Source organism: Grammomys surdaster, unplaced genomic scaffold (genome assembly GCF_004785775.1).
Source record: "Grammomys surdaster isolate TR1022 unplaced genomic scaffold, NIH_TR_1.0 125621, whole genome shotgun sequence".
In the NCBI taxonomy this organism is placed as follows: domain Eukaryota; kingdom Metazoa; phylum Chordata; class Mammalia; order Rodentia; family Muridae; genus Grammomys; species Grammomys surdaster.
Window position 1 is genome coordinate 914,132 of NW_021620462.1, and position 19,938 is coordinate 934,069.

Genomic DNA, 19,938 nt, shown 5'->3' on the forward strand with positions numbered 1-19,938 from the left:
TTTATTTTGGTTTTTCGAGACAAGGTTTCTCTGTATAGCCCTGGCTGTCCTGGAACTCACTGGGTAGACCAGGCTGGCCTCGAACTCAGAAATCCACCTGCTTCTGCCTCCCAAGTGCTGGGATTAAAGGTGTGCGCCACCACCGCCCAGCAAAAATAAGCTATATCCTTTTTTTTTCCCTCAGTTTCTTGATATGTGGATTTTTTTGGCCTCAAGCAAAATAGGCATGGTCTTCACCATTGAGCTACACTATCAAGGGCTTCCTTTACTTATCGGTTTGCTCCATCAAAGCATAGAGGACAATGACTAAGAAGGAAGAGACAGTATTTTATAGCCAATCACAGAAAGGTTACCCCACCCCCTTTGCTGTAACATACTCATTCAAAGCAAGTTGCTAGGAACAGTTGACTCTCGGGGAAGGGGGACTGATTACAGGGCAAGGACTTAAGGAGGCCGTTCCTCACAACCAGGAAGTGTGCTCCACAGCATCTCAGAGTTGGTCAGACTCCTTTTCCTTCCAGAGTCAGTAGCCAGTCCTTCCTCATTTTATCTCTCTGAGTGTTTCTTAGGCTTATCAGTTTTCTTTTCCTTGTGCTGGATCATGGTTGGGACTAGTACTTGGATGAAGTAAAAAGACAACAGTGGAGAAGAAATGTGAGAAGGCTCCCAAACCTTTGGTCCTAAGGGAGGGCCCCTTCTTAATGCCATGCCTCTGTACCTCCCTCAACCTAGAGCCCTGCTCATCCTCATCCACCCTCCATGTCATTCACTTCTATGATTCTTTTCTTTGTGTCCTCTTAGCAACCACCAGGAAGTGAGGTTATTTTCAATGTGTTAGCTCCGTATTGGTGTTGTCTGTGGTTTTCCTCCTCTTTAGTAATATTTCTTTAGGTAAGCCATCTCCTTTTCCTCCGGAGCGATAACTTTCTGTATTGGATTCATATCCTTCTTACATTACTCTGTAGTTTGAGAGAATTACAAGGATGTTTGTGTCCCTTCTCTTACCATCTGCCTTCTAGGTTAAATTCTTCCCGTTTTCCTCCTTTCTTCCCTCCCTCTTCCCCTCCCTCCCTTATCTCTCCTCCCCTTTCCTCTTCTTCCTTTTCACTCCCCCTCTCTTTGTTTGCTGTTCTTTTTCTTCTTTTTTTTCTTTTTAAAAAGTTATCTTTATTTTATGTATATTGTGAGTACATGGTATGTGTGTGTGACGTGTGTGTGTGATATGTGTGGTGCCTGTGCAAACCAGAAGAGAGTGTGTGTCAGATCTTGGAGCTGGAGTCACAGGCATTTATGAGCTGTCTGATGGGCGTTGGAAGAACAGAGCACCCTTAAGCACTGAGCCATGTCTCTAGCCCCCTTTCCTTCCTATTAGATCAGGTGCATTGGAGTGGTACGGCTGTAGGCAAGTTTTTCCTAACTTCTCTTTCTATGTTTTTTCAGTCTCTGTATTCTTTTTCTCCTTCTGTTTTCTTTCCCTTATCTGTTTCTTTCTCTACTTCCTTTCCCCCTCCTCCCCCTCCCTTCCTTCCTCCCCTCCTCTCCTCCTATACGTCTGTATAGTTCCCCTGTCGTGTACAGATCACATTCCCCTACCCTGGGTGTGGGCAGCTCTGCTCAGACACTGCACTGGCTGTGCTTTCAGAGTTCTTGACTCTGGTCCAGGCTTCTCTGTGGCTGTCCTCTTCTGCATCAGGGCTGTAGTTTGAGTTGAACATTAGGCTCTGTAGACTTTTCTGTCGCCTGAGGAAATTACAGAACCAGGTAGTAGGGAGTTTTTGTTAGAGCACCTGGGCTCTGCTCCTAGTCGGGATTTAGGTAAATGCAGTGTACAGCACAGCTCCTCTGTGTAATTGGTGGGTGCATCCCCTTCTGGAATGGGGGTTGCCTTCTGGCTGGTGGAGGCAGGGCAGTAAAGTTCACTTTCCCTTTTCTACAGCCACTTGTCCCACTGGCTCTCTGTTAAGGACACCTCTAGGCTGTATCTCCTCCAGTGAGGAGGGTTTTGGAGAGTGGCTCTCGGGAGTACCTGAGCAGCATACACTGCAGCATCATCTGCCTATCTGTTTGCCTGCCAGCTTTTAATGTTTATTTCATTAGATTTTGTTCTTTGTCTTTGGTGAAAAACCCTCTTCCCTGCTTTACTGCTTTTGGCTTCTGGAGCCACCATCTTTATACCTGGGAGCTACTCCAGATGATCTCTAAGGCCCTTTCCAACTCAAACTTGATCAGGACGTCGAATTTGTTCCCTACCCAAGGTAGACTGGAGCAGAGCCAAGCGTGTGCATCCCCGAGGCAGTTAAGATCGGCTGAGGTGGCTATCCTTTTCAGCCTTGAGGACCCCCAAGGCTGTCTGTGATCAGCCAGGATATGTCCACTGGAGCTGAGGTCACAGGTCATCTGAGGGTTGACTCTTGGGACAGTGCCAGCAGCGGTACCTCAGGTCTTGAATTCTCCTAAAACTCCCCAACACCACCCTTGAGGGGACAGTGGCCTTCTTCCTTCCTGTAGGTCTTAGAATTTATTCTTCAAGGATCAGCCAGTGCTCAATTTGAAGGCTGAGGTGGGCTCAGATTGAAGATCTGTGTTCTTGGGGGTTGACCCTGCCCAGGACATACCTTTCATCTTTCTGCCTGTGTGTGTGTGCCTTCCTTTGTGTATATGTGTGACTAGAGTTGTGCAGGTGTGAAGGCATGAGTATGTGTATGTTTTGTGCAAGAATATATACAGATTGAATATGTGTGTATGTGTGTGTGTGTGTGTGTGTGTGAGTGTGTGTGTGTGACTTTCTGGCCCTGTTTATAAGACCACAGTAGTGTTGTGTGGGTACATGGTAGACTATTTTTCTGCTGGAGCTCAGCCTGTGACTGTACTAACACCAGTACTAATTTGTGCATTCACTGTGTAGTTTGGTTTTTGTTTCTGAGAGTGTCTTGCTCAAACTCTTGGGTTCAAGTGGTCACCTGCCTTAGCCTCCCAGGCAGCTGAACCTTACAGAGAGAATTCCATACCTAGTACCACACCTGCTTTGATATTTTATATATCTTCTCTGTTACCTTCACATGTGTATACATGTGATATGCGAGTATTGTATGTGTATCTCAGGTTTTGAATGTGTGTGTATGTATTGAAGCTTACATGCATGTGTGTGAGGCATTGCATGTATGTAATTGTATGTGGAGAGGTCCATGCATCTTTATGTTTTTGCTTGTGCATCTGGTATGTGTGTGTGGATAACTGGCAGTGTAAACATGGTGGTGTGTGTGCAAACTTCTCTGGCTAGGATGACTAAAGACATATCGGTTATCACTGGCCCAGCTCAAGGATGAAATGTCAGAGGTCTGGGGCTCTCCAGCACAGGCCATTTCTCAGGCCCCAGGCAGTGTTCCCAGGATCTCCTACCCATCAGGAACTAAGTCAGGGTGCAGGGAAGCCATCAGGTCCTGAAGAAGAGCCCAAAGCAGAATCAGATTTCCCCTTTGGAAGTCCCCTCTAGATGGGCATTGGGGAGATCATAGGGCCTGAGAAACTGGAGAGGCCTGGACCAAGCCATCAGCAATAGACAGGAGGAGACAGATTGGAGGAGTATGGAAGATGCAGAATGAGGAGTCATGCAGGGTCAGCTGGGATCTGCCAACCTCCCTGAATCCAAGGGAAAGCATCTTGGCAGCTGCTGGCAGCTGATCTGTGCCTGTGTCCTGGCCAGCTCAGCCACACTGGGCAGAAACAGTGATGGAGAGGGGATGAGGGAAAACAAGTTAGGGGACATGCCAATGTGAGGTGTATGTGGCTGTCCAAGAGGGACTTGGGCCTGAGAGATAAGCAGTTGACCAAATTCTTCAAAACTGGACATCTATATCTATACCTGTGTGGTATGTGTATTTATAGTGTGTGTGTGTGTGTGTGTGTGTGTGTGTGTCTGTGTATAATTTGTGAGTGTCTGTGTTTGTGGGTGTGGTGTATATGCATATGTGTGTATAGTATGTGCTGCATGTTATGGATATATGTATGTGTGTGGTGTGGTGCATGTGATGTGTGTGAGGGGGTATAAGTTTGTGCATGTGGTGTGTGTGTGTGTGGTGCTTATGCCATGGCACATATATGGAGGTCAGAGAGCAGTTTGGGAATATTGGTTCTCCCTCCACTTTGGTATCCAACTCAGGATAAAACTGGGGGTCCTCAGGCTCACTGACAAGTGCTTTTACCTGCTGAACAGCTGAACCACCTTGGATAGCCATTGGTGTTTATGCTTGCTTATTTTCTATTTCTTTCTCTGTGTCTTTTTTTTTTTTTTTTGTATGCTACTTCACTCTGTAGCTGAGGTTGGTTCAACCTCTCAAGTGCTGGGATTACAAGGTATGAGCCACCATGCCTGGCTTCTTTCTTTCTTTTAATTAAAAAAAATTGTGTGTGTGTGTGTGTGTGTGTGTGTGCAATACAAGTGTTGGGGGGTCACAGGACAACTTGTAGGAGTTGGTTCTATTCTTTTGTTCCTTTTATTTATTTATTTATTTATTTATTTATTTATTTATTTATTCATTCACTTTAATCCTGATTGTAGTCCCTCTTCCCTCCTCTCCTCCCAGTCCTACCCTCACATCCCCCCTTCCCCTATTTGCCCCTTCCCTTCTCCTTTGAGACGGTAAGCCCCACCCCTCTTGGGTACCAACCTGCCCTGGAACATCAAGATGCTGCAGGAGTAGGTGTATCCTCTCCTACTGAAGCCAGAGAAGACAGCCCAGCTAGGGGAAAGGGCTCCAAAGGGAGGCAACAGTGTTAGTGTCAGCTCCTGCTTCAGTTGTTGGGAACCCATATAGAGACCATGATACACATCTGCTACATATATGTAGGAAGCCTAGGTCCAGCCCATACATGTTCGGTGTCTATGAGTCTCAATGGGTCCAGGTCAGTTGATTCTGTAGGCCTTCTTGTGGTGTCCTTGATCCCTCTGGCTCCCTCAATCCTTCCTCCCGATCTTCCACAAGACTCCCTGAGCTCTGTCTAGTGTTTGGCTTTGGGTCTCTATATCTGTTTCCATCAGCTGCTGGATGAAGCTTCTCAGAAGACAGATGTGTTAGACCGCAAGTGTAGCTGAGTATGATTAATAGTGTCGGAGGTTGGCTCTGCCCCATGGGATAGGTCTCAAGTTGGGGCAGCCATTGGTTGGCCATCCCCTCTATCTCTGCTCCATTTCTCTCCCCACACACCTTGTAGGCAGGATAAATTTTGAATTGGAGGGTTTGTGGGTGGGTTGGTGTCCTCCTCCCTCCATTGGAAGCCCCACCTGGATATAGAAGGTGGCTACATCAGCCTCTGTATCCCCTGATGCTAGAAGTCTCAGCTAGGGTCACCCCCATAGACTACCAGGAGCATTCCCTGTCCCAAGTCTCCTTCCAGAGATGCCCCCTTCAATTTCCCTTACCTCTCCCAGCCCTCTTGGCCCCTCCCCACACCTAACACTTCCTGTTCTCCTTCTCATTGGGAACAACCTAGATGTCTCTCAACCAAAGAATGGAGACGGACAACATGGTACATTTACACGATGGAATACTACTCAGCTATTAAAAACAAAAACATCATGCAATTTGCAGGCAAATGTATGGAACTAGAAAATGTCATCCTGTGCTGAGGTTACAGGCATGTGCTGAGGTTACAGGCATGTGCGGAGGTTACAGACATGTGCTGAGGTTACAGGCATGTACCACCATGGCTGCCTCTGTTTGCTTGGTTTTTATTTGAAGCCAAGTCTGACTATACCACAGAAGTCATTGAATGAGAACTACATTGTACTCTGCCTATGGAGATACTGTGTATACAAATGTATATAACCAGGTTTCCAGCCGCAGGAGCATGGTATGTTAGTCTCTGTTCAGGCTGTGCAGTGAGAGAAACCAAGGCCCCAAGGTGGGTGTGGGGGACCTTCTCAAGATCCCCAAGCAGGTGTCCCACCCTTTGTGGCAATGCCACTCCTTGAGCCCAGAAGGCTGGGCTTTCACTGCCTGGAGAGCCTCTGTAATTATGGGATTAGAAGGCAGGCTCTCTCCACCGGCCCTCTGCCCCTCAAAGCCGCAAATAGAGTGATGGATTTGGTGGCAAAGTGCCTGTTTCCAGGTATGTCTGGAAACCTGGCACCCCTAGGCAGCTTGTTCATCTTGAAAGGCCCCATTGTGGCTGCAGCCTCCCTCTAAAGGGCTCTATTTTGGGACCAGGATCCACCCTGGTCCAGCTGGAAGAAGGAAAAAGTACATTTCAGGATGTCCTGTGGGTATGAAGGTAAGGGTAACACCACACAGGAGGGTATGCTCCTGTGGTAGTGGATGTCCAGCCTGTGTGGAGGAAGAGAGGACTCAGAGGTGGGCTGAAGTATGTGCAGAGGAGAGGCTTCTGGCCCAGGCAGAGGTGGACAGATTACGGGACATCATGGGGAGGGGAGGTGCGCTGGGCCAGGCTTTCATGTGGTCCAGAATCTAGGTAGACAGGCCCTGTCAAGATGGAATGCAGGGCTGTGGCCCGCCTGGGCCTCACCCAAGTCCTGCCCACTAGTGACTTCCTGCTTCCCACTACTGTGGGTGCCCAGCCTTTGTCCTAGGCCTAGAAGGAGACCCACCCTGACCTCAAGGGCCTCCCAGTTAGGGTACCCAGGGCCAGAAGCAGCAGCCACAGGCAGCTGGGTTGGGTGACAAGATCACAGGAGCCGCTTAGCCTCTATTCTGCTCTTCACCAGATCGGGTCATTCTCCTGCCCCACCCAGTGTGGCAGCACATTCCAGCCTCCTGCCGTGGCTCACAAGAGATGTCTGCCAGGCATTGTTTGTAGGGCTTCTGTCTAGTGGACTCCTGCAGCTCTTTCTAGCTCATTCTGAATGCTCCTATGTATCTGCCAGGGTCACCTCTGCCCAGGGCTCCCTTCCCATCTGATTCCCCCCCACCAGCCTTTAAAGTCGCCATTGGAGGCCCCTGATTCTTTAGGCCAAAGGCCTTCCCAATCTCACCATGTACAAACCATACACAGAGGAGAGACCATCTCTGGAGAGTGGCCCTTGGGCCTGGTGATCTGATCTGTGACATGGGTATGATGATAACTTTATAAATTACCTGACCCAAGAGAGGTAATGAAGTGGCAATGCCTAGCATGCAGTAGGATTTCTCTCTGATGGTGTTTTTCATTTCTCTGCCTTTGGGCTATCAAGCCTTTGAGTTTCCAAGCCTGTGCTGCTTTGGGCATAGCCCCGTGACTCCAGGAATGACTAATTCCACCCTGGCAATCAGCTCTCCAGAGCTGGGAGAAGTGAGCCTTTCCTGTGCTTTCTTCAGTTGCTTCATTAAGCTCTTCTTGAGTGAGGGGATGAGGATTTTCCTAATCTGCTGGCACGAGGTAACAGTGTAGAAAGCTGGGTAAGACGGGCCAGCAGTAGGATACCCGGAGCAAGGCCGAGGGTGGCACTGGACAGGGGTCTGAAGCTTTCTGTTTCTGATTGGCTTTGCCCTGGACCAGCTCTGACTGAGAAAAGCCTTGGCTTTGGCTAGACATTACCTGTGTCTGAACAGTGGCTGGACTAAGGCTTGCTCTGAGTGGGGGTGGTCTGAGAAAGATACCTGAGAGAAGCCTTTTGAGAGGTTCCTGGAGGGGGAGGTTTACTGGGATATGTAGTATGAGCTGGGACCTCGGCCTTCTTGACCTGAGTCTTCAAGTTTGGAAATGCTCTAGTAGTCCCCTTGCTTTCTCCCTCTGGGGCTCTGTGGGTGATCCCAAAGGGCTGGATCTTAGAGGCCATGAACCAGAGTTCTCAGACCTGCTGCTCATCTTGGGGTCTCAGTGGCAACCTGCCTAGCCATCCTGGGGGCTGCCATTCCAGACTCCTCCCACCTACCAGTCTCCATAGTGCCTTCCTCTGGGGGAGCTTCAGTTTCCCCTCTGTGCAGTTGAGGAGGAGCTGTGGGAGGGGTGGATACCCGAGGCAGAGGCATTCATCCAGGCCATCCTCCGTCCACAGGTGTTCCTGGCCCTCGGGGAGCTCCTTCTGTCTTGCAACTGGGCGGTAGTTGCTGATATCCTGTTGGTAGGTATGGGTTACATGTTGGTCCTGGCACTTTTGAGTAGCCGGGGGATTGGGAAGGACTTCAGAGGCCATGGGGTAGGGGTTAAGGTCACTTTTCACAGTTTCTGTAGACAAAACACCTCCTTCCAAACACTCTCAAGTGTTTCTTCTATCATCCCTGCACATAAGCATGGAAGCCCAGAGAGGGCTGGTACCTGAACCAAGGTCACACAGTGGCAAAGCTCTGAGCAAGGACTACCACACAGGCTTTCTTTCCTTCTTTGCCATACTACTTCTCAGTAGGTGGGCTCCTTGGCCTGTGCTTTAGAGTCACAGAGAGAGGGATGCTGAACTTGGAGCACTAGCCACTAAAGCCTGCTAGTTCCAGCCCTCCCATCTCATGGAGTACTTGAAGGGCCGGCTGGACTACGATGAGACCTAATGCTGTTTCCACCACATGGGTTTGCTGTCCAGAGTCCACCTTGCTCCTTCCCCAGCTCCACTCTGTGTTCAGCCTCTCAGCAGCCTCTGAGGAGGCATGAGGACTTTGAACATTATAAAAGTCTGAACCCTGACTGATGACAGGGCTCCTAAGCCTAGCAACACCGGGGCCCTCCTGCTGTCTCCTGGCAGACTGGCACAGTCCAGCACTGAGTATAGAGTTTGGGGTGGCCTGGCCACAAGTAGAAAGCTGTCTGGTGAAAAAGCTCAGGCTGGAATCCTCTCCAGAGATAGCCCTGGGCATGAGCCTGCTTATGCCCCATGTGACCCACGAGCCTTGTGACTTTAGGCAGGTTGCTTTGTTTCTCTGAGCTTTGGTTTCCTGATAAGGAAAACGGGGATGGAATGTTAGTTCCATTGTTTTGAGAGTGGAGGGAGAGACAACCTGTAGAAAGTTTAGCCCAGTATCAGGCACAGGAGTTAATGGGTAGGATTCCTATTGTGAATCTGAGGTTTCCATGGCTCTTCTATCTCCTAAGGTTGTCTTGGGGTCCTAGAACCTGGGTTTGGAAGGACCATGGGGATGTATATCATTTGATCAGACAACAAGATCTGATTGAACACGATGGTCACAGGATGTTCACTGCCTGCTGTGGTTCAGGCTCAGCCCTGCCTTTGGCTCTAGTGAACAAACGTATCAACTAGATATAGCCAGTCTTCCCTAACCCTCCCTCTGCACTGGGAGACCTAGGCTCCAGGCCAGACTCACCCACAGACCTGGCAAATGGCCCTGGGCCTCAGTTTCCTTGCCCATAAAAAGGTCTAATCATTACCTGCCTAGTGGGGTGAATGAGACAGACCGAGGGAGCAACCACCCTCTACATAGCTCATCCTCTTTCAGGCAGTTCAAGCCATACTGAACCTGCCCCCCACTGCTTCCTCCGCTTACCCCCCACTGTGATCCCTTTTCCACATGACAGCCCCGATGATATGTGAAGGCTACATGGCATCCCTATGTCTGTCTCTGCTGGAATGATTAACCTGGCAGAGCCAGGCTCTTTGCAGTGCTGAAGAGAACTGTGCTCACAACTGCGAAGGAGGGAGAGGGTGGTTCTGGGGGCCAGCTAGAATCTGGACTGTGGGGGAGCTGGCTGACCACATGCAGCCCAACCTACAACTCTCCGAGCCCTTCATGGCTTGGAGGCTTCTGCATTCAGCCAGCTCCATGCTCTTCTCTCTGTCTTCTCGCCTCCTCTAACCCCAGTGGCCCACAGTATTAGTTGGGATGGGGGGGGGGATGACAGGGAGCACAGCCCTTCCAGCTCCCATGTTTTAGAGGGGCACACATTTACAAGAGAGGGTATACTATGCAGACATGGCAGAAAGCCAAGTGCAGGAAACAGAGAGGGGACACATGTAGAGACTGAGGTCCCATGGAGAAAGCAGGTCAGGGAAAGGACTTATGTGGGGACAGATTGTACAGGAAGTGGAAGAAGGGCCCCTGTACCTACCTGTGCTTGCTTCTAAGCGGGAGGTGAGCTTCTCTTTTGGTTGCTGTGTGGGTATTGCAGCTGGAGACATTCAGGCTGATAGCTGACAGCAAAGAGGGTCTAACAGGAAGATGAGATAGAGACTGTGGGTTCCTGGGGAGCTGGTACCTGAGAGGGGAAAGGGGAGAGAGAAGAGGGGACAGGGGACAGGGGACAGGGGAGAGGATGGACAGTGGAGCTCAGTCAGGAATGTTCTAGCAATCTGTCTGTCATGCCTATCCCCACTACTTATGATGAGAGACTGATTTTGGCTATCACTTGACCTCTGTGAGAGCCTCAGCTCAAATGCACGATAGATGGGCAAGCAACTCCCACGAGTGTGCTTCAGGCCAAAAGGGAGCAACGAACTAAAACCTGTATCCTGTGTGTTCCTGAGGAGGTGTCATCTAATCGCCACCAGTCCTGCCTCAGGGTACCACTCTGTCCACAGGGGAGAATCTAGGCTCCTTTCTAGGTCTCCAAGGGCTGCTCCAATGGATCTCAGAATTCATTCTTCCTGAGTCAAGCTTGGAGGAGCTTGTCACTGATTATGGGCTCTTTGTCCTCATCATCTGATTGGGTGGGTGGAGAGTTGGGACAGGAACTGCATTGCTAGCAGACTTCCCACAGAGGCCTGACCCAGTAGTCCAGCACAGCTTCTGGGTTTTCATACTTATCTCTCCAGCCTGCAGGTTCCTTGCAAATTTCTCCTTCTTTATCTCCTTGTTCTCCATCCTCATGAGGAGCTCGTTCCCTGCACCCTCCCTACACATCTCCTCCTGGCTTGGCTGTGCCCGAGACAATCTTTTCTCCTGGAAAGACAAAGATGGTGTCTCTCTCTATCGCTAACTGCTCCAGGAGCCTACCCAGGCTGCTCCTCTGAGGCTCACTCTTCCTCCCAGACCTGAGCAGAAGGATGCTTAAGGAGGACTGTATTACCATTCAGGGGTGTCTGGCCACAGGGGTTGACTTGGGGAGCACAAAAGGCAAACTGCCAGGGAATCTGTCCTTAGTGATTGTCTCCCCAACTTTTTGTAAGGCAGTGGCTGCCTGCACCCCTCTTGCCCCAGGCTATAAAGGGAACTGCTTTTTTAAGAAGGGTGAGCCAAAACACAGGTGTTTTTGTCTCAGAAGCTGGTGAACCTGGAATGTTGGAAACCCAAAAGCCACTCATTTTCAAAATTACCTACCCTCAGCTTGCCAGGTGCTGCTAAGGCCCAACTTTTGCAGAGTTACAGGCGCTCAGAGGAAGCAAGGAGGCAGGAGTGATGTTTCCCTATATTGAGAAGCTATGGAGGCAGCTTGCAGAGACCTTATTCTGAGGGTCTGAGCGGCCCCAGCTCCATGTGGATCTGTGTGGATGCTTGAGGCCTCTGTGTAGGAAGCCAAAGCCGAGCCCGTCTCCCCAGAGCCACCCATGACTAATCACATAATTATGGGGTGAGAAGGAAGTCCTGAGAAGGTGCAGAGCTGTGGTTGGTTCCTCCTCTAACGCTGCCAGGTCCTGAGGATGGCAGCAGGCCCAGCTTCTCTTACTATGTGGGAAGAGAACCTTGGCCCCAGTGACCGCCATACCATTTGATGGCCCACAGTGACTCCCCAGTGCAGTCCTGCCCACCTACAAGCCCCTCTCCAGCAGACCTCCTGTGTTTGTCTGGTAGGATTCTGGATTCCAGAGTCATATTTTTGGGATCCTACCTTCCTGTGTCCCCTTTGACCTCTCTCTGTAAGACATTGATTCTCCTGCCCACAGGCAGGACCACTAAGGAAACCATCTTTTTTATTTTTATTTTTTTATTTTTTGAGTTAGGGTTTCACTATACAGCACTCATTGGTCTGGAACTCTCTATAGACCACTCTGGCCTCCAGATCATAGAGTTCCACCTGCCTATGCCTCCTGCCTGTTGGCACGAAAGGTGTGAGCCACTGTGACCTGCTTCTGTCTTCTTAGCCTTGGTCAGCTCCCCTCATCCCTAACAGCAGAGGGTCAGGAGGCCAGTCCCTGGGAAGAGAAAGCCTGTCATCCAGTCTGGACCCTGTTACTTCCTGGTTGGGGTGCTCTGGGCAATTTAATTAACTGCTTTGTAAAGGTTTTCCCATCTATAAAATACAGGAAATAATCATATCTCCTTCATAACTTGTTGGAGCTGATACATAAAAACACATGCAGGAAGTAGTCATTAAATGCTGCTATTATTGTTATTGTTATTATTATTATCATTATTATTTGCAGATAGGTTCAGATAATGGACACTGAGGTTTTGGGGACAAGGCTCTAGAACAGCAATCTTGTCTGTGGCTGCCATAGTAGGAAATAGCTCTGAGCTGGCAGCTTTTCTCCTGAGACCAGTCTTTCAGAAGGTTCCATTTGACTTACTTGGTCAGCAGATTTTCACTAGACCCCCTGTCCCTCATGTGTTACGGTACTCCAGGGACACAGGAGAAATTAGGGGCTTTGCTATTAATACAGTATGAGAGGTAAGGAAATGGACCATAAAAGGACCCCTCCCAGTTCCAAGGGCGTGCCCTCATTTAACTGTGGTGTCTCTCTCTCTCTCTGTGTCTCTCTCTTTCTTTCTGTCTCTCTCTGTCTCTGTCTCTCTCTCTCTTTCTCTCTCTCTCTCTCTGTGTGCGTGTGTGTGTGTGTGTGTGTGTGTGTGAAGGCAGCCCCTAAACCTGAGAGGGCTTCACAGAGGAGGTGGCATAAGGGTAAGTCACAAGTGAGAAATACTGCTGCTGTGGTCGGCCCAGTGAGGGAATGCCTGCCAGGCAGGAAACACACACGCCCAGAGCCTTCTGCCAGCAGGACAGATATTCATGTGAAGCTTCTGAGTATAAACTGAATGACACTGAGCATAGCCCTCAAGGTGGGTACTATCATTATCCCATTTAGAGAGGAGACAGGAAAGGCTGAAGCGACTTGCCCGAAGATGCACAGCTAATGGGTAGAGAGCGGGAGTGGACCCCAGACTGTCTGACTCCAGAAGTCACATTCTTGATGCCCTTACCTTCTTGCATGGAGCTGTGTGAGCCTCCCTGGCTCAGCTGCCCTGCATTGGCCACACCAACCTGCCCTGATCTCTGGAGCCCTGAAGTGAAATACTGCCTACCACTGTGTTCATAGCCACATGGACTCTTCTAGCTCCAGTGTGAACTCTCAAGAGTATCTCTGTTCAGTGCTATGCTCCTTTCCCACAATCCCTGTCCTGAGAGGCCTCTGGGGCCCCAAGGGGCCTGAGACTTAGAGTACAATTCAGTCAGTAATTTCTCTCCCGTCTATTCTCTGATCTGTCTAGTCTACCCACTCTGAGCAGATGGGAACAGGAGGAGAGGGTAGTGGTGCCCTGTCTTCCCTCAGACTTAACCTCTGGGGCTTCTGTGTTTTGCAGTCGGTGGTGGTGCCCAGGTGCCGGGGCACGGCAGAGGCACTCCAGATCACAGTGGCCCACATTCTGGGAGATGCTGGCAGCCCCTACCTCACTGGACTTGTAAGGAGTGCCTATGTCTGTGTAGGGGAGAAACCTGGGACCACATGGTGGTCCTGGCAAACACCACTCTCTTCATGGCAGATCTCCAGTGTCCTACAGACTGAGCGTCCCAACTCCTACCTACAGCACTTCCTCAGCCTGCAGCACAGCTTTCTGTGTTGTGCCTTCGCCATCGTGCTGGGTGCTGGCTGCTTCCTGTTGACTGCACTGCACCTGGAAAGAGACCAGGCCCAGGCCAGGCAATCCAGCAGAGGTACTCCTACCCCTTGTTCTCCCTGCCAGGCTCCAGGTTGGACACTTCTGGACTGGGAGCACTGGTGACTGTCTCTGCCTCTGGATGGTCCATTCCAGAGAGTATATTATGCCCCTACCATGTGCCAGGCAAGATAGAGCATTGCCAGAGAGAGAGAGAGAGAGAGAGAGAGAGAGAGAGAGAGAGAGAGAGAGAGAGAGAGAGACAGAGAGAGAGAGAGAGAGAGAGAGAGAGAGAGAGAGAGAGAGAGAGAGAGAGAGAGAGAGAGAGAGAGAGAAAGAGAATTAGGCAAGTCAGAGCCCTCATGGAGCTGATGCTTTAGTGTCTAGAGGCAGGCCCAAAACAGAAAACAGGAGGGAAAAATGTTTGCCATAGGAGCTATAGAGACAAAAGACAGGGAAAAAGGTTGATAAGGACAGCTGATGTGGTCCCCATTGAACTGGTGATACTGGAGTGAAAAAACAAAGAAGAAAAGCAAGCAGCTATCAAGGAAGGGGCTCTAGGAGGCAAGAACAGCTTGTGCAAAGGTCCTGTGGTGGGAATGTGCCTGATGTGTTGGGTTCTGACAAGCTGGCCAGTGAGACTGTACCAGGGATGAGAGGGGAGGGGATGAGGAAAGCAGAGCACAGGGAAATCCTTGAACAGACTGTTGCCTTCACTGAGAGCAAGATGGGAGCCCCTGTGAGCTTTCCAGAGGAGAGGTCCTGAAGGTTTTTGTGAACCCATCCCCAGGGCTGCTGTATTGAGAAGAGAATTCAGAGTGTCAGACTTGGGGCAGAGATGTCTCAGAATGCTCTGGACACGGGAGCTAAATCCACAGGGGTGGCACTGGAAGGAGGACTGATTTGGGATTTATGATGCAAACAGAACCTCAAGGATTTGTAATAGATTGTCCCCAGGGCTGGTCTCCAAGCCTCTTCTACCTCCTTTGGGCTGATTGATCATCTTTTGCCTCCCGCAGAAACTCTGGACAACAAGGACATAGCCAGCAGGAACACTGAGAGCCAAGGGCTGCTATCTGGCACCAGCACCCCAACAGAGTAGCCTGAGCCCTTGTCTTGCAGTAGCAGGCTCCACCCTACCTACATCCTCCTGGGGGCCCCACCCATATTGGCTGTGACTCAGAGACCCTAGCTACTTGCTACTTTTTCAATCCCTGCTAGAGAGCTGCCAGGGCCCAGGAGCTGGCTGGATTGAGCTGTCACTATCCTCCAGGGAGTCTGGGCCCTGTGTCTACACCCTCCAGGGAGACCAGGCCCTTATTAAAGCATGACCAGTGCAAAGCCCTCAGATTTCAGGGCTTCTTAGACCATCTTGTTATTTATAACCTTGTGAAGCCTCTGCAGGAAGGAGGGGGAGAGAAGAGATGTGCAGGCCAAGCCAAAGATTCATGGTGGCCTCTCCAGTGGGGATCCTGAGGGAGTTGCTCGGCTTTGGTGTCTGGGTGTCTCCACCACTACCTTCTCACTCAGACTTAGCTTCTTCTGTTTGCAGAGGCACAGGGGACACACAATACCCCTCTGTGAGAATTCTGCCATCTGAATGAGAGGTGGTCTAGGAGGTGGGTTCCCTGTGGCTGCTGGTGCAGCCTGTACAAATTACAGAGGCAACTGCTTCCTAGCCACATGCAGAGTGGCTCAAATGCTGTTCACACATATTCCTGAAGTAGCCCTCCCTCTCTCCGGCCTATGCTTTGACCTCAGCATCTCCACAGGAGTGTGTGTGGGGTACCTCTATGAGACCCATGCTTGGCACTGGGTTCTCAGCAGCTGGGCTCAGCGGGTCCTGTAGGAGATCAACAACTTCCAGGCGGGCAGCTGCAGGGAGGCATGTTCTTTCTGCCTCTGACCCCAGCTCTGTCCCCGCCCCTGGAGCCCAGCCAGGCAATCACTCACTCACTCACTGCCACCTCTGCTGTGCCAGGCTGTGCCTGCCTCCCAGCATCTGTGGGCAGAGCAGTGGCCCAGCATCCAACACAGCTCCTGGTCCCTACATTCTCCTCTCTTAAGGCTTCTCCTTGTCTTTAGTGTGCTGTGGTGGACCTCTGGAGCTAGTTTCACTAGCACAGCCTACACCTGCCCCAGGCTCAGCTCTCCTCAGGGGCAGGCAACTCCAGGACAAGACACCCCCCACCCTGTTCACAAGTTGGCATCTGGAGCTCATGAAACAACCACCCTGAAACTCCAGGGAAACAGGCTGGTGTGGAGAGTATGATTCTCTGAGCAGGCAGCCACGCTGCTCTCAGTATACTGAGGATAAGGGCTTCTTCCTCCCTTGATCTTAGCTGCAGATTCTACAGCTCTATTTGAGGGGCATCAAATGCAATTTTCTAGCCCAGGCCCCACGTGATTCTCACAAGCTAGCGCCAGGGTCAGAACCTAGTATCCATGCAGCTGTGAAGCTCAGCTTCCAGACAATGGGCAGAGTCCAACGGCTGGGGAAGGAGGTCAGAAACATCATTTGTGCTAAGTCTGCAAACATTGATTGATATCAGTAGGTCCCATCAAGGTGTGGACTCTAGCCTGTCCTTGGACCTCCCAGCCCAAAGCAGGACAGAGAAAAGGGGCTCACATGATTCAGAAACCTTCTAGAGGTGCTTTGGAACTGGTAAGGACAAGAGATGTGGAGGAAGAAAACTCTAGGTAGGGGGAACAGAATTATGGTAGAGGGGATGGGGCAGGAAGCACATAGTGACTCATGAAGGGTGTGGCCAGAGAGGAGGTGTGCATGCCACTGGTAGGAAGAGGCAGGACTGGCTGGGAACAGGGGCCCTCGGTTGCCTGCCATAGTGTTATAGCTTTCATCCCTAGTCTGGGGTCATTTCTTGTAGTGCACTCTGAAGTCTGAGTCCCTAGGACTCAATGAGACTTGATGCTCAGCCAGGGGTTTACAGGATATTGTTTTCTAAATGAGTCTGGGGAGTGCCAGAGTTCTGGGACTGAGGGACCCTGGGAAGACAAGGCCCCACCTCATCTACAGCCAAACCAGGCTCCAGCTTCTCTTAGGTTCTACTTCTTGCCTGTTGGGGACCAGTCCCAGTAGATGAAGTCACAGGTGCAAGTCTGTAAGAGGACCTCAGTGCCTCCCCTCAAAGAATAGTGTAGTAAACAGAATATATCTTTATCACCTGAAGGGTAATTGTTGGGTAATCCTGGTTGTTGACACTCTGGGCTTGTTTGTTGGGAATGTCAACAGGAATGAAATGAAATGCTATTCAGCAAGCAGAGTCCCCAAGCCCGACCCTTCTCACTCCCCATTAATGACTCAGCTTCTAGGAGACATCTTGGCAGGAAGATGTGCTTGCCTGTGCCTGCGCCCGGGAGGCCAACTTGCTCTCCAGGTTGGTATATGACCATGGCAGAGGTGCTTGTAGCCTGGTGATGAAAGCTTTCCTTCCTCTCTGTCTTTACAGGGTTGACCATGCATCTAGGTTCCTGCACCTCTACCCTGGCTTGTTCTCCTGCAGTTAACCATTGACCTATCTGTCCCACTCCCTGAACTAGTGACTTCCTGCTGTATCTGGGTGGGGTTGTAAGGTAGCTGAGCTTACACAGGTTCTGTCAGAGAGTACAACAAGAAGCATTGATGCTTGTTGAAGCCATGATTTACCCCAATGCCAAGAATATAAGTTTGCACTGGCTCCTCCAGATGGCCTTACCAGTTTTGGCTATGGAGCTACATGCTACAGAGATGGACTGACTACCTTAAGGGGGCAAAGGACTCACTCACAGTGTAGGAAGAGCTCATAGAATTGATGGAAAGGTGGAACAGTCAGAGTTTTTACCTCATCTTTTAATTTTTTCAGAGCGCCAGACATTCTTTTCCCACTTAGTCAAGATTTAATGCCCTAGACATAAGAGTCCAGTTGGGTTAGCTTGGAGCCTCTGCCTGTGGCTTGATTCATAGCTCCATTAAGACCAGGAAGCCATGAGAGCTGCTAGGAAGAGGAATGAATTAATTCTGATCATCCAAACCAAATGGTCAGGGGTGTGGTTTAGTGACAGTGTGCTTTCCTAGCAGGTCCCATGTTTGATTGTCAATGCCAAAACGGGGAAATGCACACAGACACAGACACAGACACAGACACACACACACACACACACACACACACACACACACACACTTTCCTCAATCCCAGCATCTACTGTGATGATTTGGAATGGGCCACTGGACTCTCTACAAGGTGAGGGACAGGCTTCTTTCAGTTTCCTTCCAGGGACTCTGTTTCTGAAGGTCTCAGTCCATGATAAAAGATAACCGAGGCACCTATAATTTAGGAAGTGTTAAAAATGCTCAAGTGAGTCATTCATAGTGATGCAAGCCTTTAATCCCAGCATTGCAGAGGCAGAGGCAGGTGGATCTCTGTTTCAAGGTCAGCCTGCTCTATAGATTGAGTTCCAGGAAGCCAGGGCTACACAGAAAAACTGTCTTGGAAAAAAATTAAAATAATGGAACACGAACGTCTGTATGAGTGGGGATTCAGAACCATCTGTTCTGAGCAGGAGAGAGACCGAGATGAAGTGTTCAGAGTAAAATCATGTGGCAGGCCCCAGGCTGGGGGACAAAGACTCCAGTGAGTTTTCAGTGTGACAAGAGCGGGAGCAGAATGCGGATGTCTTCTCCCAGCTGGGGTGGTAACCCGAAGGAAAGCTGTTTCGAGGATGGAGGGAGGAGTCATTGTGGAGAAAATGCCTTTTCTAGAGATACCAGGATTGAAATCTGGCTGGTTTCTGACTCACCCAGAGCGACAGATACACAATACAAATCAACACATATTTCCTGCACCTGCTAAATGTCATTTGCTCATTCAATCAACAAACATTCTCTAAGCACCTCCTCTGCACTGGATGGTGAAGATGAATCAGATAGGGGATGAGACCTTGAGGCTCATGTCTTTTGGGGGTGGAGTGGTGGTGGAATCATACAAACATAATCAGAATAATGAGTTTGGCGTGATGGAGGAATATACATTACAGCATAGCTCCAAGGAGGAAATGATTGGTCATCCAGGTGGATCAGGAAAGGCTTCTAGGAGGAAGTCAAGCCTGTACTGGATTTGTGAAGTACCAGCTACAGGAGCTAGTCTGAAAGGCCTTGTAATACAGTGAGAGCCCAACTAAAGGGTCAGGGGAGTGGGTTGTTCATGTGACGCTCTCCGTGGTCCTGAACCATTATTGAGTTAGCAACCAACAGCTTTTCTGGTGAAGGACACACCCAGACTACAAATAAAGGAGCAGATTTTTGCATTTGCCCAGGCTCCAGAAAGTATACGACTGTCAATCCAAGGATCTCTATGTCCTTGAAACAGTGTCTCAGATCCTTTACCATGAGATAATATGCTGGAGATATGTAGGAGGCTCTGAGGCCAGAAACACATAGGTTAGGAAGAGTTGTGAAGCCATGAAGAGATCTATGAAGACATTTTGTGCCAGGCAGTGATGGGACCACAGGTATGGTTTTAAAATTACTAACAATCACTGTGGGAGAAAATCCTGGAGGTAGATATGGGGCAGGCAGTCCAACTGAGGCGTCTGAGGGATCTGAGCTCTATCAGTGGGCAGTGGGGAACACTGAAAGTGAGACTTGACAGGCTATATCTAAATAAGGGGTGCAAGTAAGACAGTCACAGATGCCCCACAGGGTTTCTCCTTGGTGTCATTGTGGGTCAGAAGATAAGTGATGCCATGATGGCACTCAGATTAGAGGGAAGGATGGTTAGCACCATTGGGGATAACTTAAGGTGTGTGTGTAGGGGGGATTGCTAGGAAGATATATGGGAGACTGTATGTGAAGCTAGGACTTGGTGGTGGGGGCTGTCTAGAGATGGAGGTCAGGGTATCACAAACAGAGGCGTGATCATCAAGATCCCATGTGTAAGTGAAGGATGCACAAAGGGTGTGCAAGTGATAAGAGAAGCTATCACTGCCTGAAGCAGGGAGATGCTATCATGTGGGGATGCCAGAGATGAGAGGAACAGATCTTCAGATCATCAGCCTTGATGGGGCTCATTGTATGTTCTCACAGAATGGTCTGTAGAGCCATAGTCTTACAAACTGTTTTTGGGCATATGGTAGCTTCTCCCTGCCTCTGGGAGACTTGCAATGTACATACTCATTGTCCTGGCTAGTTTCTATTACTGTGACAAAACATCACGACCAAAGACAACTTGGGGAAGAAAGGATTTATATTACA

The 19,938-nt window shown here is 49.9% G+C and overlaps 1 protein-coding gene across 1 annotated transcript in view; it reads left to right on the forward strand.

Moving 5' to 3' along the window:
* Spns3 (sphingolipid transporter 3 (putative)) overlaps nucleotides 1-15,053 on the forward strand; it is a 51,677-nt gene extending 36,624 nt beyond the window's left edge. The window contains exons 9-12 of the mRNA XM_028787272.1: nucleotides 7,991-8,056; nucleotides 13,395-13,493; nucleotides 13,575-13,746; nucleotides 14,708-15,053. Coding sequence (XP_028643105.1) covers nucleotides 7,991-8,056; nucleotides 13,395-13,493; nucleotides 13,575-13,746; nucleotides 14,708-14,790 — 420 coding nt within the window. The 3' untranslated portion in view covers nucleotides 14,791-15,053. The remainder of the gene's footprint in view (nucleotides 1-7,990; nucleotides 8,057-13,394; nucleotides 13,494-13,574; nucleotides 13,747-14,707) is intronic.
* The last annotated feature ends 4,885 nt before the right edge of the window (nucleotides 15,054-19,938 follow it).